The following is a 23,998-nucleotide window of genomic DNA, read 5'->3' on the forward strand; positions in this document are numbered from 1 at the left end:
GAGTGGTTTGGAATTAAATAAAGCAATATAACTTACATCAATCTTTGATGTTTTGGCAAATGCTCCCACTGGATGTACATGGTCATAGAGTATTATGACACCCACCATTACCCTCAAGCAGAATGACACCGTCTCTTCATTTGTAAATCTGCTTCTGTATTCCCTGGAGGGTAGAAAATATGTGGATGGATGAGGCATAACTTAATGAGCTGATTCACCTTTCAGCTGGTGCTGAAAGATGTATCCTGTTGATCTCTAAAGGGAATACAAGCATTATAACCCCTCCCCCCTTTCTCCACAGTGAGATTCCTAGACAACTGAGGTAGGTGGAGCAGATATAATACGTATTCTGATCTCTGCATCCTCCTTAGTTTACCGTAACTCCTTCTGCTTGGCAGAGATGAGGCAAATCAGAGAAATCAAAGTAGCCCCAAAGTAGTTTCAGCACAGGTGCTTTGTAAAGGCTGTTCCCACCAATATGATGGGAAAAGCCACTAGCTTAATGGAGCAATAGGTTTGCTATTTAGAAGCTAACTTAATATAAGCATTTACATTATTGTATTTGGATTCTAATTTTACTAAAATTCACTCATATTCTTCTCTCATTTGGAAAAAGGGATAGAACTTTTGTCTATATATAAGGCAGTGTGACATAGCGGAAAGCACCTAGAACCAGGATGGAGCCATCCAGGCATATGTGTGGCCAATCGGCCACTGTGCATAAAAAAGCCCCTTGACTTCCCAGGACCTCACTCCTCTACTGGAAACAATAATGAAGAGCTGCCCTCCTACTTCATAAGGTTTTCCAGTAAGATGATGTGTATAATAGTGCTTTGGAAAATGAAAAGCTCCACAAAAACAAGTTACCTAATAAAACCATATGCTATTTAGGAATCCAGGAGGAATTCTTTCTGCCTGCTGATAAGAAAATCCAGCCAGACACCACTGTGGCATATATGACAAATGCGTTGAAAGTGAAGGGAAACCCAGAAGAGAATTCAGATTAGTGTCAACCAAAAAATAAATAGATAAATAAAATTAAGACTGTAAACTAACACTGAGAGAAAGGGACAAATAGAAGAGTAACTCTGTAGCCCTCTAGCAAAAAGACAAGGTGAGGTTCTTCACTGAAAAGGAGAGAATGCTGATGAGAAGCGTAATCAAAACAGCAAAGCTCTTCCCTATCTCCAATAAAAGCATCACAAAATTCCCCATTTAAAGCATCTAGTAAGTTTGTCTGACTGGTCTTAGGTACCTGAAAACCCACTGTACTTTCTACTTAACCAGAAGTTACATTAGCTTCAAACTATCTTCATATTGTTCATATATAAGCAATGGATACTTCAGATATATTTAATTTCTGCCTTCCAAATAAGACATATTCATATCTAAACAACTGTTTCCATAAGATTGTTAAAGTGAAAAAGATCAGCTAATACTCACGGTGTTTCGAGCATGACTCTGCATACACTAGCCATGGTGCTTAGACAATCTGTGGTATTTTCTATTGGTAAATTTTTATTCTGTAAAAGTATGTGGAGAAAAAAGTGAAAGTGATAGTTACTACTTTAGTATTATTTAAAACCTAGTATAAGGTGAAAAACTGACAACTTTAAAATTTGGTTCCTACTCCTCTAATTTTGTAAAAAATGTACTAGGTACATTCTAGGTACTGTTCTAAGCTCTCAAATATGGCTATGAGCAAGAGAACCAAGACCCTGCTCTCCTGAGAGTCACTTACCTTCCAGCTGAGTGGAAACAACCATTACATGCAGACAGGGCCTCACGGGCCATGAAGTATGGGGATTTTATTCCTTATACTGGGAAGTCACCAGAAACATTTTAAACAGAGAAAAGAAGGGCCTGTAGTTTTTACTTGGCTGCTCTTTGGAGAAAGGACTATAGTGGGGCAAGAGAAGAAGAAATAAGACCAGCAGGAAAATGAATACTGTCATCTAGGTGAGAGGACAGTGGGCCAATCCAGGGAGGCAGAGCAAAGAGAGAGGCTAAGTTTTCAGATTCAGGGTATATTTTGGAGGGAGAATCAATAACACTGACAGAGGAGATGTAAGAAGTGAAATAAAGAAAGGAATTCAAGATGATAACCCCTAAGTTAGCTTGCTTTTGCAGGGGTACTATTAATTAAGTAGGAAAAGACGAAGAAAGGGCAAGGTTGGGAGAAAACACCAAGACTTTGGTTTGGCCACAATACCACTTAAGTGTTGACTATGCATCCAAAGGGAAGCTGGATAGGCAGGTAGATGTGTACATGTGGGCCTTGGGGAAGGGACAGGAGTCCACCCACACACGCACAGGGATGGCAATGCCACAGGGCCTGCAGAGGTCACCAAGGCTGCAGACAGGAAGAAGAATCACAACATGAAGACTAGCTAGCTGTTCAGGCAACACTTACCTCTGATACAAATTTTGTCGTGGCATCACTTAAGGTTTTCAGCATTGGGGTTGCCTCAGCATAAAACAAAGACATTCGATTTGCCAATTCATTATTTACTTCATTTTCTCCTTCTGCCTGTGTGGAAAAAAAGAGCATGTAATATCAGTTCATAAATTGTTAAATATCATAACATTTATAAAAGAACCTAGGCAGAGTGCTTCTTTTGCTAATGCTTGTAAAATTACTCTAACAAATGCTCTTAAACTCTATTTTAGACCTTCTTGTGCAAATACTTAAATATTCTTTAAAAACGGGTTAAAAATGATATTAAGCAATTTTTCAGAAAGATGAACTTCCTTTCAAATACTATAAATGATATTAAGCAACTGAGTAAAACCTGGATGGCCTGCCTACTGTAACAAGGCTATGGAAGACAGGGAGATAAGGTCACTGCCCTGGCTGCCTTTTCAAGACCATGCAGGGACCCACAATAACATACTAAGACGTGATGACCAAAAAAGGAGGTGAGAGGGAAGACTATCAGACTGGAAGAAACTAAAGTGGACTCTGAAGACCCTGCGTTTGCAGGTGATGATGGGCAGGTAACCACAGCATTCCAACCATTTCAAGTGGCTTAGAGTGTAACCCAGTGTGTTCAGTGTCATAAGGGGCACGGGCCAGGGAACAATAAGGCTGGGAAGGAAGGCTGGGGTCAGGCTGCAAGTGTCTTAGCTTCCAGCTTAAGTTCATATTTTTCCTCTGCACGTAACAGGGGGCCCCCTGAACATGTTAGAAGAAAGGAACAACAATTAAGCTAATTTTCTAAAGCAAGTTGACTGATGGTGGTAGGCAGAGTGTGCCAAAAAAGAAAGAGATCATAGGTCAAAAAATGAATTCTGCTACAGAATGCCTGCCAGAGAGTGAATGAGGCTCTCAACTGGGACAGAAGAACTAAGATGGAAAGGGGTGAGTGAGGAAGAGAAAATATTTCACCTGACAACAGTTGGATGTACCTATAATTACTGAGGGCAAAAGACAGGGCAGTGGTGATTTAACAGTCTTTGGCCTTAAGGAGTAGCAGGATGGCTATACCAGAGGACTGACTGGGTGTTACGTGTTCTGTTTTGTTTTGATTTGATCTCATATGATTTTACACGGTGGCTCTGAAAAAGACATGGTAAGTTCAGCCTCACAGCAGGAACTAGTCTATGCAAAACCAAACTGATGTAAAATAACAGATGCTTCATGAAGAGAGATCCTTCTCCCTACCAAGCTCTGTCTTATAGCAGCCACTTCAGAAATATGGATTCAATGAAGAAAGGGGGGGAGGGGAAGAACAGTCTTTCCTTTGGCACTTTCTTATAGTACTTACCACTCCTTACACTTATGTAATCCTTCTTTATTAAACTATCTAGTTGAGGCTGTAAGGCTGATCCTAGAAATTTCCCCTTTTTTCACACCAATTAGCACAAAGTAGTAGCACAAAGTACCTCAAAATCCCTAGAGAAAAAGAGAATGTTTTCTATTTAAGATTTTACTTATAGTATTTGACTCCCTGGAGGTAGAAAAGGGTGAAGACAAGGAGAAATCAAGGGCAATCAAGCCTAAATAAACTAGAAGTGCAGTTAAACAGCCAAGAACAGGCACAGAAGTGCTCATAGCCATGACTTTACTCTCTCCTCTTGCCAATATTAGTATCCCATTCCAGGCCAACTTTTCTCCAGGACTCTTCCATTCTAAGACTAGGGGGTCAAAAAACTCAAAACCATTAATTCACTAACTTTTGTATAATTAAAATAAGATTACACATGGGATGCCTGACCGGCTCAGCCAGGAGAGCGTGCAACTTTTGATCTCAAGGTTGTGAGTTTGAGCCCTGTGGGGGTGTAGAAATTACTTAAAAAAAAAAAAAAAAAAAGAAAAAGTAAAAGAAATTACTTAAAAACCCTTAAAAACATTAAAAAATAAATAAAATGAGAATACACAGGGAAATTTTGTAAGTATCAATGATAGCAATTTTATTCGAGGATCATCAGGACTAAAGGGACTCAGTGGAAGAACAGGCCAGCACTTTGTGTGGTCTATGATATCTTGCCCTTTCTCCTCACAGCTACAGCCCATAGTGGGTTACTGACTGTATCTGAATGGATGAGCACATGAACAACCAAACTAATGGCTATTATTACTATACCCCCGATTCAAAGCATTAACTTACTGGGACGTTATTAATCCTCATACGACTCAATGTTCTTCTATAATAGCTGAAATCGTTCTGTATGGCGGGATTTGTCATCTAAAGAAGACATTTATGAAAGAAAAATGTATTATGCACCCTAAATAACAGTGTAATGATAGTGTAAAAGTGAAAAATCTATTAGATACAGTTTTAACTAGTTAAGTAACACTTCCTACTTTGTAATACCATTTTAAGAACTAAAACTGGTATCAGCCAAGACAGCTTTTTGTATCTAAATTATATAACATTGTACTTAGTCCTTACTGAATATATAAACCATGTAGACTGTTTTACAGTCATGATTCATATACTTCCCCTTTTCAATAATTTTGGGTAATACACTCAAAGGTTTCTCAAAGGCCAATATTACCAAATAAACAAAAACAAGAAGAAAAAGGTAAGCATTTGTTTTTAATTATTACAATAAATTATGTGTATATGAAGGCAATCCTCAGACTAAAATTTTATATATAAATCCTTTGTACTCAAAGTATTAATAAAAGAGAACAATTTCCTGTTATGCAATCATAAAAGGCTGTAGTTAGGAATCCATCTCCTCCATTTATCAGACAAGGTCCCTAAGGTCTGGAAAGTCAAAGGACCTGCCTTATACCTAGTTACAGTGACAGAGCCTCAAGTGGATCAGGTCTCCTCATACAGAAGTTAGTACTTGTTTCTTTACCTTCAGTCCTTCTAACAAAGGGAGGATGGGTGTACAGGGAAATAGGAAGAGAGATAGAGAGATGAGGAAGAAGGAGGAAGGAAGGAGAGAAGGAAAGAAAGAGGGAGGGAGGAAGGATCTTAACATTTTTATATAAAGGGATCCTGAAAATAGGCTAGTGATGAGCAGAAAAGAAAAAATAATATTAGAAAAGGTCAATATTGTTCTAGAGATATTTAAAAAAATGAAGCTAAGTGAAGACTGAGTATTGGGTAATTTGCTATTTATTTTCTACGCACGAAATATATCAAAAGACCTGTTATAACATTTAAATCTAGTTTTCCATGTTTCACTTAGGACCCACAAATACCATGAAAACACACTTTGACAAAGTCACCAGGCATTTCCTACAATGCTCACTGAAAGGCTCACAATGCCCATGCACTCAGGGGCAGCACAAAGTCCTACCTTGAGCTCGTCGAACCGGAGTGTGAAATGAAGGATCTCTGCAAACTGTTTGGCAAGAGCCTGCTCTCGCTCTAGATGCTGCGTGGGAGAGTATGGGGTACTTGTCAAGGCTCCCAGAAGACCTCTTAGTGCTGCTTCTAAAGAAAGGAAGATTAAAATGTTAAGCTGTATCTCCCTGATTTTTGTTTATTAAAAAGCGAGCTATTTATAAACGTTATGATTTTAATTCCCATAGAAATAAAGTCTCTTCAAAAGTTGTATTATCTAAATACAATCACTGAAATTGAATAGCGTTTAACAGAATAAAAGCCTTAAAGAAACCAATTCGGTTTTATAATTCCATAAACCCCAAATCAAAATAACGCAGAATGTAAACCTGAATTAAACACCAGGATCAGCACTGTGCTGATTTTTATGAACTGGTAAGGGTTACCTACAGCTGAGTTAACTTCTTCAGTGGCATCATGTCCACACAGTCAAATCTCTACATGGCTGGGAATGAATTACCAACTTCTCATATTTTGAATATGTTGCTTATTTATAAACACAAATTGCTTTTGTTCAAATACTAAAGGAAACAAAGTATTTGGCTTAAATTATTAGCTTCCTGAATGTCTGAGAACTTGGCATCTTAGAATCACGATATAAATATTCTCTAATTCGTTATATAAGATGATCCCTTCGAAATAATTGCTCTTTTTGGAATGTTAGACTAACATATACCGTGTTTTTTTTTTTTTTTTAGATTTTAGTTATTTTTTATTAATGAGAGACAGAGAGAGAGAGGCAGAGATACAGGCAGAGAGAGAGAAGCAGGCTCCATGCAGGGAGCCTGATGCAGGACTTGATCCCGGTCTCCAAGATCATGCCCTGGGCTGAAGGCAGGCGCCAAACCACTGAGCCACCCAGGTGACCCTACTGTGTTTTTTAAAAATGGAAATATTGGTGAAAGGGACCATAAGGAAAGGTGGGGGGAATCTGAGCAGGGAAAAATTAGAGAGGAAGACCAACCATGAGAGACTCTGGGAAACAGACAAACAGTTGCAGAAGGGGAGGTGGGTGGAAGGATGGGGTAATTGGGTGATGAGCATTAAGGAAGGCACATGATGCAATGAGCACTAGGTGTTATACTGTATGTTGGCAAATTGAATTTAAGTAAAATTTTAAAATGTATATATAAAATATAAGTGGAAATACTGATATTTCACTTAAAAAATAAATATCAAACTGGGATCCCTGGGTGGCGCAGTGGTTTGGCGCCTGCCTTTGGCCCAGGGCGCGATCCTGGAGACCCAGGATCGAATCCCACGTCGGGCTCCTGGTGCATGGAGCCTGCTTCTCCCTCTGCCTATGTCTCTGCCTCTCTCTCTCTCTCTCTCTCTGTGTGACTATCATAAATAAATAAAAATTAAAAAATAAAAATAAAAAATAAATAAATATCAAACTAATTCACAGATTTTAGAATCTTGAATTCTAAAAATGCCAGATTCTTTTCAGAGAAAACAATTTATAATAGTAGATGGTGATCTGACACTAATGAATAAATGTCAGATTATTGAGTAAACAATAAATTTATGTCAGATCATCAATCCTTAACTTAAAAAAAAAATACTAGCTCTACTATTTATGAAGACCCTACCATGAACTAACATCCCTGCTGTGCACATGACCTCGTCTTTTATGTAACTTTTACCACTGACTCATATATAAGCATTACAGATGGGTACATACCAAGTTTCAAAGAGTTAGACCCCCAAGGGTATAGCTAATAAATTCAAGATGTTTCTGACTCTGCAGTCCTACTCTTTCCACCATAATACACAATAAACTGTCTCTCAAATATAGCAACATTCTACCTAGTGTTCTGTAACCTTAAAAAACGTGAATCTAGGGATTACTACATAGTAGGTATTTCTTATATGTCTAACATGTATTAGTACTGAACTAGACACTACACAGATGTTATTTGTCATCTACACAGTAACTTCAAATGACAGTTCTTTTTTCCATAGCAAGTCAGGAAATGTACTGATTGTCTACTATGTGCCAGGTACTGGGGAACAGAAATGAAAGCCAACATATTCCCTAGGCCTACCTGGAGCGTGACTACACAGAGAAGAGAAGGACAAATTATTACAGTTTAACATACGTTAAGAAGTACACGATAGAATGGAAAGATATAAAAAGAGAACCTCACCTAGTTGAAGGCTCAGGAAAAAGCCCTCTAAGTAAGTGACATTTGGGCTGAAAGTGAAGTGTACACTAAGGATGAGCAAGAGGGCAGTGAGCCAGATCCTGAGCTGAGAGGAGCAGGACATAGCAGAGGAACTGCAAGAAGACCAACATAAGTAGAACAGAGATGCAAGGAGAGTAACCCAAGACTAGCACAATATGCATATAATTTATGTTCCATACCAAGTGTTCTGGTCTTGTCATTCTAATTCCCCTGGAGAAACTACTTAAGCATAATAGATTAATGTTTATGAAAACTCCACTTCATCTGCTATGTGTAGGATGGATTACAGGAGGACGGACGGATGGCATATAGAAGTATAAGAGTGGATATGAAAGTCAATTAAGAGGAAAAGTACATTTTAGCTATTTTGAAAAATGGTTTATTCATCTCAAGATTCATTCCATTTGTCAGTATTGATGTAAGTGCAAAGCAAAGTCTGAGAGAGAGGAGAATAGTAAAAACCATTCAACACACACGTGTGCGCATCCACACCCCAATACTGTTACAGGCTGTTGTAGAAAAAAAGAAAGTTGCGTTTTCTAGATTTATCAAGTCTCAGGGTTAATGTAACATTTGCAGTGCTCTAAAACTTTGGGGGATGGCACAGCCCCTCCCCTGTGGAGTGCAGTCCAGTCACTTGGCTCAGGTGGGATAGCTGGTAACCATGTTGGAAGACTTCAGTTCCTGAATGGCTGGAGCCCTCAATGGCAAATCTATGGAAAAAGGTCATCTAAAAACAAGGACACTGATTATCTGACTTTGAGGCACCTGCATCAGCCTCTCATCTTGGGAACTTCTCTGGATACAAAACAGTCCTACTGGTCTAGAATAGAATGGCCTGTGTCAAGAAAGGAATCAGAGACAGAAGATCCCAGAAGGTGGCTCAGGTCTCTGGCTGAGTCGGAAAGAAAGAGAGGTCAAAGAAGAGATGATATAAGGACTGTGGTCTTACTGATGGAGCTCCTAAAACAAAATCATGTGATTAGGGTTCTTAGGAAAGATAGGTGACATGAAGAAATTAACAGGCTACTAAACTCTAAATTCTAGAAGAAATTAGCTGATAGATGAGTGCACAAAATTGCAAGGAAAAGACCAACTGGGAGAAATAATAAAGACAGATTAGGCTACAAAGTAGAATAAGGGAAAACAACTGGATGCCTAGGAAGAGGAAGTCCCTGTGGAAAGTGCTCCTTTTTTAAAAAAAATTTATTCATTTATTCATGAGAGACAGAGAGAGAGAGAGAGACAGAGACAGAGACAGAGAGAGAGAGAGAGAGGCAGAGACACAGGCAGAGGGAGAAGCAGGCCCCATGGCAGGGAGCCTGACATGGGATTCGATCCCAGGTCTCCAGGATCAGGCCCTGGGCTGAAGGTAGTGCTAAACCGGTGAGCCACCCAGGCTGCCCAAAAGTGCTCCTTTAGTACAGGAGAAACACCAAGAAAAGCCAAAGGAGTCTGTTTACTCTCTGATCATACAACCTTCAATGAGGTGCCTCAACTCAGAAAGCCTCGGGCTGAAACAAGTACAGGAACTATCCCAGGCCAGCAACGTTAACCTTGTCGACAAAGGTCACTGTGTCTTCCAAATTAGTCAAGAGATTCCTTCCCTGTGTCTCTATAAATATGCAAACTGGCAAGGGATCAGGATCTCTCTTCTGGGGTACACACCACTGTATATCTGTGATGCTGAAGCCAAGCAACTCTCTTCTTGGGACTGCAAGATTCTGAATGATCACATGTATCTTGACAGCTGGCGCTTTATGGGCTATTTGTAATGTTTATCCTCACCTGTGGCTCAAGTAGGAAGAGGAGAGAGGAGGTTTAGTGGATATAAACCAGATGGTTCACCAGACTCAGGTCCAGAAAGGATACTGAAGCTCATGTGGTCAAGACCACACAACCAATACTTAGCAAACAGCAGATTTTAAATAGGAAGCTATGCCTCCAAAGCCCAAAGTCCATTATTATTGCTTCTCCTAAATACCCAATACATATTTGATACAGCAGATGTGTTTAACCATTAATTCATCCCTCACTCACTCAAGAGACAAAGAGTTTCTATCATATGTAAACAAAGATGTGCTTCTGTCAACAAGGAAACTGGAAACATTACTAACCAGGTTACTGGCAAAGAGATGTAAACTGTCCTATGTTAAATTTGTACTTTGCTCATAACTTTACAGAGAAGTCGCTAGAGTTAATCAAAGATCCAGGCTCTGACAGGATGTATGAAAGATGACAGCTTCTTGCTATTACCTATGTTACAAATACCATTCTGCCGAAATGGAACACATACCACTAGCCTGATTTAATTCCGATAGTTAAAACATAAGAAAACATGGAAGCCTAACTGGTTCAGCCTAGTTTACAATTATTCTTTTAAAGTAGCGAATGCTAAGAGACTAAGATGAGCCTCAGGAGGCCTGAGCACCATCTAAAGACATATAACTTCAAAGGCAGCTAGAAACTAGCAGTGCAAGAAACACTCTAAAGATGAAGGAGTAAAGATAACCACAATTAGAAGACCTCAATGAGGTCAATGAGGTCACAAAACTATAGACCTATAGATCAAGTATAGATACTTGATCAAAAAGGCTGGCAGCGTGAAAGAACTGTTGCGCTTGAGAAAAGAAGTTATAATTCTTATTTCTAGTAAGAAAAGTTATACCAACACTTCTATCTCAACAATCTGTACCTTTAACAGTCTGTACTTCATCTAAGGAAAAACAGCAGTTCTCTCAGTTTTTAAAAAACCTAGGCATTAAAAAGAAAAAAAAAAAAAATGAACCCAGCTTTCAAGCAGGCTGCAGACCAAGTGGCCCAAGTAGCTGATATATGAAGGTATAGACAGCCAGATATAAAAAACTAGGAAGTGATAGGGACCTGCTGGACACTGGAAAGCACAAGCCCTATGGTAGTGCAAAGAAATGCTTTGCCACAGAGATCGCTAAAGCCAACTGAGATGCTGCTGACTGACCAATCACTGCCTAAGCTACTGATTTTTCCCAAGCATCTAGAGACTTAGAAACAGCAACAACAAGATACAGAACCCAAATAATTACCCATTTTTAAAACTTGGCAACTTCCATCTTTCAAATGACTCCAGGGACTAATTGCCTAAATCTCACCTGCTCTGCCTCCTTCTTTTCCAATAAAGGGAATTCCAATTTTGCTTACTCACTGTATGGAAGGCACAACGCTGATCTCTGAAGAATTTTTCCCATACTAGGGAAAAAGCAAATGATTTCGAATGCTTTTTATTTTAATAACTCCCTAAATACCTGTGGGCACATCATCAACTTGCTATTTCTCTTGTACTATTTTAGATACACGAACTGACTGTAATCAGTAATGATCTTTAAGAATACAAGAATCTAAATAGCCCAAGGGCCTGAGGACTAGTTATCACATATGGGACAGGATTTGCTGTAGAGATGGAGAGAAATTCTACCAAGTGGTTTCTCATACTAGGATCTTTTAGGCTACAAAAAAAGAAATCAGTCATTTCCTTGTGGAAGATATAATTTTTTTGGGAGAAATGATCTAAAGAAATTAAAGACCTGGGTTGATAGGGATGGTAAGATTATGCTGTAATCTTACAGTCTAACAAGACTGCTGTACCTATGTAGCATACAAATTTAGCAAGGTGAACACAAAATATTCTATATTAATTCCTTATCAATATATGTCTTTTTCACTAGGGAAGTCATAATTACAAAACTTTCAACTTACCTAACCTCTGAGAAAATTCATAAAATGTCTTTAATTTGCCTACTAGTGGGACAACTGCACCCCAAGCCTTCTCTTGCAACTTCTCATCTGCTGGATGCTGGATTGCCTTCAAAATCCAAAGAATAAAAAGAGTTAGAGTTTTCAAAATCAAAACAGTATTATTTTTACATTAAAATATAGGTTTCAGCAAACATAGGAAACCCTGGTATACTCAATAAAATATGACCAGTCTTTCAAATCATTAGGCAATCTTTTGTGAATATAGAGGGTCACTCCCAAAGAGATGGATTTTCTTGCTTTCATCTTTCATTTGTTTAATCTTTTATGGAACTTAATGCTTTTTTCAACAATCTGGCTTGGTTTCTCTAACATCTTCAAACAAGCTAAACATGCTATTTGAAAGCTGAAACTCGTAACCAAGATGGGGAGAGCATATGGGGGTCCTTATAAACATTATCAGGAGGTTATTGACATGTTTAGATTTTCTCAAGGCATTAGTACTCTGACTCTATCCACCTCAAACTGAAAAACAAGAGAGCAAAATAAAATTGAAACCAGATAGATTTAGGGAATGCTTTGATAAATAAGCTACAAACTAAACAAATGGGCTATATATTACTTACATAATGTGCCTTACAAAAGCTTGCCACTATATGCAAATTTTCTTGATTTTTTTATATAAAATCATTTTTTTAAAAACCTTTTAAATCTTTTTAAAAGATTGTATTAATTTATTTGAGAAAGAGAGAGAGCATGAGGAGGGGAAGTGGCAGAGGGAGAAGCAGACTGGGAGGGAGCCCAATGTGGGGCTGAGATCATGGCCTGAGCCCAAGTCCAATGCTCAACCAACTGAACCACACCCAGGCACCCTTATATAAAACATTTTAAAATGATGTTCAAACACAACAGAATTCTGAGGTGAATCGCATTTATGTGGCTACCTAGAATTTTAAAGAAAACCTGACATTACATATAACACTCCTTCTTTCACATGAATACAAATATTTCAAAGGGACTGTGATACTATCCTGACATACACAAAAGTGTTCTTTTAGCCTCAAGCCCCATCTCAGCAATGTTTTTTTTTTAAATGTTTTATTTTTTAGCAATGTTTAATATCAAGTAGTAAAAATCTATTTATTATTCAGGAAATAGATGAAAATTAAAATTTTCTGTTCTGTTCCTGAGAATCATATTCAACTTTTCTTACAAGGATCTAAAAATTATTTTCGGGACACCTGGGTGGCTCAGCAGTTTAGCACCTGCCTTCAGCCCAGGGTGTGATCCTGAAGTCCCAGGATCGAGTCCCATGTTGGGCTCCCTGCATGGAGCCTGCTTCTCCCTCTCTCTTTCTGTGTCTCTCATGAATAAATAAAATCTAAATAAATAAATAAATAAATATTTTTCAAAGTATCAACTCATTCTCATAATATCAAAATGCTCTAGCAAACATTACCCACTTTCACAACTGAGTTAACTACTTCCCTAACCCTGCCCTGCCTCGATTTAGAACTGAGACATTGGTTTTCCTTTTATGACAACATGTTATGGTTCTCACTCTAATTCCTTCTCCTTTCACATCAGTTACACTGTGTTAGGCAACATTTTTGGTATAGCACCCAGCACACCCCAACATGCAGAAGGGCACTTAATACATGTCAACAGTGAGAGTGTCGTGGAGCAGATATGGTAACTCATTTTCAAAAATATTAACCCTGTACAGATATATCAAACAGTAGTGAGGAATTTTTATTTCCCTGACTAGTGGTTCATCCTAGAGAATAAGCTTTATTTAATAGATTCTGTATTAAAACACTATTTAAAAAATATGTAATTCCACATCTTAACCATAGGTTTTCACATTTACCTTCCTCTCGAATGATAGTTTTTCTGAGAATATTTTCTAAAATGTAAGCCAATACAAGAGTACAAAGAATTCTATAAATCTTATTTTACACACTGCCAAAGTGACCTCCAAAAAGGCAATCATTTTATAATAGAACTTGCATTAAGACAACCAGTTCCTAAAAAAAAAAAAGACTACCTGTTCCTTCATAAAGCACCCAATAACTGAGCTTTTAACAATGTATTATCATATATAACTGCATGTCAGTGATGTGCACTTATTAGTAAATCTGAACAGTTTTTTCTATTGTCTGTGTTTTTCCATAGGTAGAATGGTTGTTCTACCAAGTTTATTGGTCTTCATATTGACAGTTACTGCAGTTACAGCTGTTCTTTGTATATTTGTATATAATCAGTTTTTATTTGTACCTTCCTTTCTTGTTTTCCTATTATTCAGAAATTTTTTACAGAGTTAAACCCAAACATCAATATGCACTCCTCAGTGAAAATTTCTTCAAATGCTTGAATAGTTACACACTTCATCTACAGAAGACACAAATGTGGTTTTAAGAGTTTTCTAGCTTACATATTTTTTATCTATTTTATTTACCTAATTTCTCTGTCTTTAATTCTTTTACCAAAGAATTAATGAAGGTACCTTTATAATAAGTCTCAAAGCCTGGTCAGGTGAATCTCTTCCCATCTCTTGTGATTCTCCCCTTTCCTTTTAGTGTTGTTCTTCAGTGTTATTTTCCTATATAAACTTTAACTTTGTGACATTTATTTACTTTCCCGCCTGATCAATCATGAATGCCACAAGCACACTTGCACCAAATGTGGCTACAGCACTAAATTGGGTGATCAGAGTATCCAAGGACAACTCCAACCTTTGGTCATTGCGTCTAAAGTTTCTGGTTTCACAGCTGAGTCCTCTTTGCAATGACTTCCTATGTAAGCTTTTCCATCATTTTCCCCTCTTTTGGAAGATGATAACTGCATTCAATTAAGTCAATATACACATTTCATTAAGTCAGTATAAAAACTCTGCAGTGAGCCTTCCCACACAGAAGCAGAGTAACCCTTCACTTGGTTAAGTTAAAAAAAAAAAAAAATCCTAAAGGCTCTAACCTTAAAAATAGGTAATAGTCTATAGCTCTACAGTGAATGAGATGTTTTTTCTTTATTGTTTATGGGAGACAACTATAAAAAACTGATCAGAATTCAATTATAAAATAAATTTTAAAAGAAACGATATAAAACTGAATTAATAGTATTAATGATAATCAATATGGAAACACCAAACATAACAAATTGTGAATTGTTGTGACCTATAAGGAAATAATTCATTAATTAGTTAATTAAGGTCTTGTCTAATCATTTAAACCTTCCATTTCCACAAATTTTTGATTTTTTGAAATATGTTTAAACGTTCAGGACTTGAATTTTACAGAAATGATTACATGCCTTCATTTACTAAAATCTTAAGGTTTCACTTAAACTAATGATATTGGCAAGATTCATCTAAGCTCTTCTATTTACTTCTGCAACAGTTACTAATTGCTTCCTAAACACTGTTTTAGGTGCTGATGACACACAAATTAGTAAGAAACCAGGGTTATGCTCCTCAAGCTGTAGGTGGTGGTGGAGTTATCAACATTAAATTTCAGAAATTTTTAAAAAAAGCGATGGTTACCATAAAAGAAATGTGTACAAAGTACTGGGGCAACAGAGTAAGGGGGAATTAATTACTGGGATGTAAAGGAAGGAAAGTATATGTGCAAGACATTCAGGGAACAAACAGTCCAGAGCAGGAGAGGTAAAAAATGGAATGCATGTTATCTATAATTTCCCTCAGCTAATGATATTACCAGTGGCTAATCTAAACCAGAAACCCTGGAATCATTTAACTCCCCTTCTCCCTTATATTAAACATTCAGTCAATCACCAAAACCTGTGACCCCTTAGTCCAAAACTAAATCGTCCTGAATCATCTGATGCCTACACTTAATTCTGGCTTCACTAACACTCCGTATGTCATTAGAGGAATGGAGCTGGATGGATATGGACTGTAAACCCAACACTTTGACAACCTCTGCACTGTTATACACATAATAAAAGAAGCATAAGGGGAGGGGGATTGAAGAAACACGGCAATGACCTTAAGAAATACAGTGATGAGAAAGAGATAAGGTCCAGAGGCTGGGTGTTTCTTTTGGTGGTAGAGGCCACCGGAGTATATTCTGATGGGAAGAAGTCAACAGAAGAAAAAACACAGAAGATGTAATTAAGAGAAGAAATAATTAAAAGAGTAAAGTTTCAGAGGAAGATGCAGAACAAAGGTAAAGAAATTAGTCTTGATAACAAGTAGAGACACAGCTTCTTCTGAAAAAGAGAAGAAGTGGAATAAGAGATGGACAGAAGCCTGGACAAGTTCAGAGGCTCATGACAAGAGAATTGAGGCGACCACACCAAATATTTGCTCCATGGTATAAAGTCATCAGACAGAGTCGGGGGGAGTCCAGACCACAAGGATGACAACAGCCTTCTCCCAGAAGCACAGGAGGAGTGGAAAAAAAGAGTAGCAGGACAAAAGGCCACAAAAAGTTACATTCTCTCTTCCTCTCCAAAAGTATAAAGAAGTATAAAAAGTATAAATAGTTCCCCATGGATACTGTAAATTTCAGGTGTAAGAGCAACCAAAAAATAAATTTTTCTTTAACATACATAAATTGCATATTCACAGAACAGTTTTCCTTTTATCCTTGAATCACTACAACCACTTTTGAAACAATGCAAATGATCATTCTTTAAATATAATACTTAATATGCAATAGAGAATTCAAAAGTATGTACAAAGAGATTAAGAAGAAGAAGGATGCAGTGAATTTTAGTCTGTTGGAAAATGTTTAAACATGCTTTACCTCTCGTATTTCATGGCCAGCTCCTCTATATGATTGCAAATCCTCCAAGATACCTTCTGCATCTTTTAATACTACATTCACCTGATTATAAATTTCCTTCTCAGACTCTGTAGGCTGGGCATCTAAATAGCAGGAAAGCACAAAAAAAATTTACAGTCACATGATTTTTTTTTTTTTTAGTACACATATAACTCTAAACAATGAACAATCTCAATTTCTAAAGATGGCTAACATTTTATTCAATGTTAACTTTACACTTCTTAGAAAACAGAAAAGATTCATAATTTTTCCATTACTTCTACATCTGAAAAGCTAGCCTCATGTTTGTAAATATCACAAAGAAGCAAGGGACCCTCCAACATGACTATTTATCTTAAGTTATAAGTCATGACTAGGTATATTAAATGAACTTCAGAATTGTGAATTCAAAATTTAAATTGTGGTAGTGTTAACAATCAATTTTACTACTCTAGTAATCATTATCAGCAATGAATGTATATGCATGAGTAGTGATTTTTGTAATGCAAGAGAAATGGAAAGCCTACCTTGTTCATCTACGGTTTAAGACTGAGACTACTTTATTTTCCTATAAAGTTCATTTTAATGACCTGAGTTTCAATATAAAATAAATTAAAAACTATTTTAAAAGAATAGTTGTTAGATGCTCCCTTTTTCTAGGGATCACTTTAAATTCTGTGCCAACTGAACTTCTCTGCTGATGAGCACATGGACAAGACTCCTGTGCAGAGGAGTTAAAATTATGACACTGCTTCAGAACAGTGAGGCAGGCTGCTGAAAAACAGATACTTTCAGCTATAATACTGTCACTGAAATTTTGAAATACTAAAGCAAAAACAGGCTCCCCACATACTTGGGGTTGAGTGAGAGAAAAATGAGGGGAAAATTATAGTCATAAGAAACGTAATCAGGAATACAAACATATGGGCATTTCCACCACCTGTAGTGTTAGCCACAGAGCATATGCTAATAGATGACTAAATCTGGATTTCTCTCTCCTAAACTCAGGGTAACAGAAATTCTGTTTTTAATAACTTGGTCATTTGTTTTTCTAAGGATAAATCTTTTTTTTTTTTAATTTAATACAATTCTTTTTTCCCTTGGATAAAAATGGGCAATCTGTGTGAAACGGGGTTTTTCATAAATCTTTCCAATTACACCACACTCGGTGCTACAGATAAATTGCTACAGCAATAAGGCACTAAAAATGATAAATATTTCGATTATCATAATGTTTTAGAAAGAATTGTGTTGGCTGAATTCCTCCACAAAAATTTTTCTTGGACAGGGGAGGCAGATCAAACTGATAGTATGAATTGAGAACATTTCTGACAAATCCCTTTGTCTAGCAATCATAGAAGACTAGTACTTAGACTTTTCTGCACCCACTTTACCTCCACACAAATATACAATGTATTTATTTCTGTCCTTAGAAAATTTAAAGAAACAGTTCACACATGAAACTTAGGAGAGTCCAGATGCCTAGGAACTGTAACTTTATTCTGCACATGAGGCAGGTCATAATTGAATTCCACCTATTGAACCTGCCAACTAGTCAAAAATATACCTTTTTTTTTTTTTAAAGCAACAGAGTACTAACTTTTAACTTCAACATATTTAAACACTACTACAGCAACAATAATGGAGTAACATTCATGTGCAAAGCCAAATTAAGAATCTGTGTTCTCATAGGTCCCCTATTTTTCAAATCTCCTTTCAGAAATCATCTATTTTTTTAATAAAAATAATGTGACAAAATAATTACGCAAGAGGAGCCAAATTAAAAATACTCTATATCCAAAGCCATAAAGATATTACTAGGAGCAAATATTAATATTGGAGCTAAATGATTTTTTAAAAATCAGGGTTTCACATTTACCAGTAATAATTTCTCACATTTAGCCAGACCATATTCTCCAAAATAAGAGACACACTGAAAAAAAGTACACCTCATAACTTTTATACTTACACCAGATGCAATAGAAAAAAGTACTTTACTTTTTTTTACATGCAAAACAGCAGTTTTATTCTTTTTCATATGGAATTGTGAAACTACAGACATAACATCAATAGTAGACACATATCATAGTTTTAATTCATGAAGTGGGAATTCATGACAAAGGACAATATTTTGACTGTTATATATCAAAAGATACTTGTGAAGTTTGCAAATACTAAACTGTATTTTTAGTGTGGTGACTAGCTCTTAACAGAAAAATGTGACACTGAGACTTACATACAAAAGAAACATTATCAAGTAGACTTAAGTAGACCTTGGAAGTGGTTAATAATTATTAAAAGTTTAGTAAGCACCAAGAAATTTAAAAATAAAGGAGAAGATTCCAGTTCCCCCTAAGGGTGGAAAAAATACCCAGCACCACACTGATTAAACATTTTTTAGACTGTCACAGGAAAGTCACATTTATAATTTTGAAAGCTGCTGAAGACTGCTGTAGAAATGAAGACAAACAGCAAGTAGCAGACAGGTAATAAGCACTACTTTACTGAGAGCAAGTCATGCAAAAGGGAGAAATACTAAGGAGGGAGAAAGACTATAAAGCATTTTTCCAAAAAATGGTATCATATAATAAAACCAAGACTTGTCACTTTGATTTTTCGTGGCAAAGAATGATGAAGTTTATTACTTGAAGAAAAAAATATCACTTAACCAGTTGACAAAAGGACATTCGATTGCAAAATAAAGTATTACTGAGAGTAGGAGTAGTTATTACTCATCAAACTTAGTTCTTTTTTTTTTCAAGCTTAGTTCTAACAGCTGTTTAAGGGAAAGCATGTTTCAGTTGCTCTTATTGTTTGAACGTCAAATTAAATATTGTAATTTCATACAGGTTTGCTATTAAAGAATCACTGAAAATAACTGCGAAAATTGAATGTTATGGTCCAAAAGGGGGCAGAGATGAGCTTAGCTACAGAAGTAACAAAAAGCAAGTCACATAAAAATTGTGATAAGCAGCCGTCCTGCTTTAATCTTGCACTCACTCATTCAGTAAATATTTACCATCTATAAGTTTCATCAAAACAGGGACCTCGGTGTATATATAGCACATACACTGTATAGGATGTCATCTCAGTCCCGAGTAGATTTTCTATAACAAATACTTGGTGAGTGAATGAGAAGGTAGAGATATAAATACACCTCCAGCATGAGTTAAAGGAAGCTATTATGCATTTTTATCTCTGTATGAATATAATCCTACATGATTTTAGAAAAATAAATATAAGAAAATGCCACCAGTATAAAGATATTTCAAAGTACAGGGCAAAAGCAACTGAAAATATGCAAAAAGTAAAATTGGAAAATAAAGTTAGACTAGAAGAGTGGATTTCAATAGTTTCACAAGGTTGTGGGGGACAAGTCACACAAAACACACAAGAATTAGAGGAAATGTATGACTAAATGGAAAGGCACTTTAACAAAAAATCAGAGAAAGTAAGATTCCATTCCTCATTGACAAATGACTACCTCTATCAACTCTCCTGTTTTGGTCTACCTGGAGATAAGTCAATCAATTCAACAGATACTGAACTCCTATCATTTACAAAGCACTATGTGAAGGCTGGAAGGGGACATAAAAATAAATAGAAGTCCCTCTTCTCCTAAGAACCATAATTTAATAAACTAATAAGATATAGTAGTTACTCAGACTAAAGATGTGTCACTAGAATCAGCTAAGTCGTTATCAAATAAGAAATTCCAAAAACTAGAAGAGGCTATACTGCCCCCAAGTCAGTACTTTTTATATGCTGCCATTAACATAAACTGCTGCCAAATTTTATGGGGCAATTCTGGGCTTATACCTTAGTTGAACCATTATTCTTAAAATAAAATCTTATCATACAGGTATAATTTAAGAAAAAGGCCCTCTTTCTAATACACCTTAAGAGTAGACAACAATATTTCATTGAACACAGAATGTCATTTCATGCCTTAAGGCTTTTGTAGATGCTGTTCCTTCTTTCTAACAATGTCCTTCACTAACTTACCCTGAAACACTCTAAGTCACCCTCCACAACTCAACTCAAAGGTCACCATCAGAAAGTCTTCTATAATATCCCATCTACTCACGCTAGGTATCCCTTGGGATCTACACCTTGAATAGTAAAGGATATAAAGGAAATTTTTAGTTTGTATTTCTATCTCACTAGATTGAGAACTCCCAAAGGCAAGGACTGTATCTTAGTTATCTCTGCATCCCCAGCATCGACTAGCCAGTATATAGGAGGCAAGCCATAAATGTTTGCTGAACTGAAATGAAAAACCATGTGTGTGCAATGTATGTGAACTAAAGGAGTAGTGATTTAAAGACATCTTCATTATGTCAACTACAGAGATTAGATTATGTCTTACATGCATAAAAATACTTAATTTGTATACAATTTGATACAAAATGCCAGTATATCTATCTGTATGGAATTAATTCTCTAGCTGCCCAAATAGATACAATGATAGATTTAACTACTAAGAATGATGGAACAGTAGTAAAGCCAAATTACTCTGGTAACCTGAGTATTATTTTTCAACCAGAAACAAACAACGTAGTACTAAATATTCTACTTAATAAAAGAATGTGGCTTTATTCTCAGTAATCACAAAGAACTGGCAAATCAACTATATGGACAATCTTGAGTCTGGTATACAACTGTTGAAGACAGGACTCATGTGCTGGGTGCTCAAGTCACTGAAGTAGTCTAAAGATAAAATAAACTTTTGGAAATGCATATATCCAGAAGGAGGCAAATATGCAAATAGATGAGCAATAAAACTAAGAGAACTCTAATGATGGACTCAAAAGAAAACATTTCAAAATCCGGGTAAGAAGGAAATGGGCAAACTGCGGCCTAGTATACAACAGAACATCAGGTGTCTAACAAAGTTCTACACTGGCTGAAAAGGCAACAAATATCACCTTTCACTTTTCATCTGCTTTTAATACATTCACATTTCATATGTAGTTCTTCATTATTGGCTATTGGTGGTGGTGGTGGTATTAGTAATTTTAATCTACTCCTGCCACTAAATTAGATATTTAAATTTTAAGGATAATGGTTCAAACCCTCAAAGACTGTAAAACCAAGACCAAGTAATATTTAAGATACTATAGTAAATTCATGCTTCTTACTTGACCACATGATGCTACATTTATAAAAAGATCAAGTGCCAAGTCTTGAACAAGATCTTGACTGTATGAAGCCAAGATTCTGCAAATGTAAGGAATTTGAGACAGAATAAAAAGGAGACAGAATAGCAGAAAAATGTACAAGACCAGTTTGAAACAGATGCAAATAAACTAAAATACAGCTCTAATGTAAGTTGCCTCATCTGAAAGAATCTTCAAGTAAGCAATCTGCTTAACATCCCCAAGCTGATTAAAATTCATGCTGAACATGCATTTAAAATGGCACTGTTAAATTGTTGAGAAGGGTCAAGAAAACTAATATTCATTTAAATAACATCTTTAACATTTCCCCCTAAAAACCCAACAATTTAATATGGTCCTGATAGTCCCATTACTCTTCTTTGATAGCCTATACACAGGACCCAAATATAACAGAACATTTATAGGAATGTAATAAAAGTAAAAAAACAATAGAAATAAATCAGAGACCACAAATTATTCCATAAAATGGGATAAACTACAAACTGATTCATATGAACTACCCTGGTTCAAAGAAAAAATATATATAAATTATTCAAAAAATAGAATGTATTATGTAACAGAAGTTGATGGAAAATGCAATGACTCTCTGGGGATAGATTTTACGGGACTTATTTGTTTTTAAAACCAGAAAAGGTCTTAAATTTTAAGAATTTAAAAATCTGTTCAAATGTTTTAATCTTGAATAAAAATGCATGGGCTCACACAACTTAGAAACTTCTATCTCTTCACCCTTTCCTAACAATTTTCTAATAATGATCAGTTAAAACAGCAACATTCACACTGAAACAACCAATTTAATATCATTGTTCCCAATTTGACAACCAGATAAGCTAAAGCGATACAGACAGCCAAAAAGCAAAAGCTTTCCAACATGCACGGGGGTCAATGACACTTACCTGCCACTCTTAGACCATATTACAATAGGTCATGCAACATAAAACAAACAGAAGGCAAATTACTTAAAGGTCTGTGAACCTATTATTTTTCTTTTTATTTAGAGTTAGAAAAAAACGAATTCCTGAAATACATACATATAATGAGTTTAACTTTTCAAATTAATTATCTGTAAAGATTAAATAATTAAGGTTCACACTTACCTTTTAATATTATGCCCAAACTACTGAGCTTTGAATGGCCTTCATGAACAGATTTGTATTTAAAATACTTCAATAGTCACAAAGAGTAATTAAAGCCTAGTCAATTTTTTTCAACTATGATAAATTTTTCCCCAAATATTTGGCTTCTATTAATAAATCTTGAAGTAGCATTTGTCCTTTCCACCAAAATTTTTCATAAAAATGTTTTCATTAGAGTATCTCCAATTATAAAATAATGTTCAACTAGGAGATAGGACTCTCTTATAAAAATTCAAATAAAAACATTTTATCACAATTTAATCTATAAAATATAACTTGCAGTTCTAGAAGGCACCAGAAATTTTACTCAAACAATTCATAGCTCAGTCATGCAAAGCAGTTAAGAAGATGGCAAAGTGGAAACATTCATTTAGTGCAAGACAAACGCAGTCTACTGCAGGCAAAGAGAAATAGATATAAAATCATCTTCTCACTTTCAAAATCAAGGAAAAAATTTGGCCCCTGCTCAAGGTCTGTGCATGTCAAAACTTTAAGAAGATTCCCCATGTTAAGGTACCTGTCAAGACAAGAATGAGAAAAGAGAAAATATCCCTTTATAAAAAAGAACATCTGAATTTTTTTTTTTTTTTAAATAGTAACAGGGAAAATGTTCATTAGGCCATGAATTCGTCCTTCAGGTTACCCAGACTGTGCTCTGGCAGGCAGCAAACCGGGTTCTCAAGGTGTTGATATGTAGGACCTAGAGGTGAAATGTGGTTTTCCTGTACACAATGGCACAATTGTTGCTCTAATTCTTCTCAAAATTCTCCCAAGACAAGTTTCATTAATGGCCTTATAATGAAAAATTCTTTAAGTATTCCAATAGTGCTAGTTTTCTGAAAAAGAAATTTCTTATCAAGAATTATTCACATGTAATCTTGTTTAATATTGCACTGAAACAACAATTTATTTCAAAGCCAAATATTAAGAGTTTTGGCCACAGCTCACCTTTGCATTTCATCTTAACATAGCAGAATGTTCAACTTACTTCCTGCATGCCATTCAATAAAGCATAGATTTCTAACCAAATTTGATTAATAAATTTGTGGAAGCCGTTTAGAGTACTGATTCTGGATATGCAGCACGACACCGATTTTCTCTAAGATTATCATAGGATTCTGAGCAAATACATTGCTGGGCGTAGTCACCAAGGCATACTATTAGAATGTT

At 36.1% G+C, this 23,998-nt stretch overlaps 1 protein-coding gene across 12 annotated transcripts in view; it reads right to left on the reverse strand.

Annotated features, from left to right (window-relative positions):
* The window catches only part of CYRIB (CYFIP related Rac1 interactor B), a 147,405-nt gene that overhangs the window by 8,553 nt on the left and 114,854 nt on the right, over positions 1-23,998 (reverse strand). For 6 of the 12 annotated variants that reach the window (XM_035716081.2, XM_049092726.1, XM_025451013.3 and 3 more), the window contains 8 exons: positions 23,263-23,345; positions 16,495-16,616; positions 11,729-11,834; positions 5,761-5,897; positions 4,611-4,688; positions 2,414-2,530; positions 1,444-1,523; positions 37-163 (listed from right to left, as the gene is read on the reverse strand). In XM_035716081.2, the coding sequence (XP_035571974.1) occupies positions 37-163; positions 1,444-1,523; positions 2,414-2,530; positions 4,611-4,688; positions 5,761-5,897; positions 11,729-11,834; positions 16,495-16,616; positions 23,263-23,335 (840 nt within the window). In that variant the 5' untranslated portion in view covers positions 23,336-23,345. The remainder of the gene's footprint in view (positions 1-36; positions 164-1,443; positions 1,524-2,413; positions 2,531-4,610; positions 4,689-5,760; positions 5,898-11,728; positions 11,835-16,494; positions 16,617-23,262; positions 23,346-23,998) is intronic. The other 6 variants (XM_035716470.2, XM_025451016.3, XM_025451017.3 and 3 more) reach the window with 2 other exon arrangements.

This window comes from Canis lupus, chromosome 13, assembly GCF_003254725.2.
Source record: "Canis lupus dingo isolate Sandy chromosome 13, ASM325472v2, whole genome shotgun sequence".
Lineage (NCBI taxonomy): Eukaryota > Metazoa > Chordata > Mammalia > Carnivora > Canidae > Canis > Canis lupus.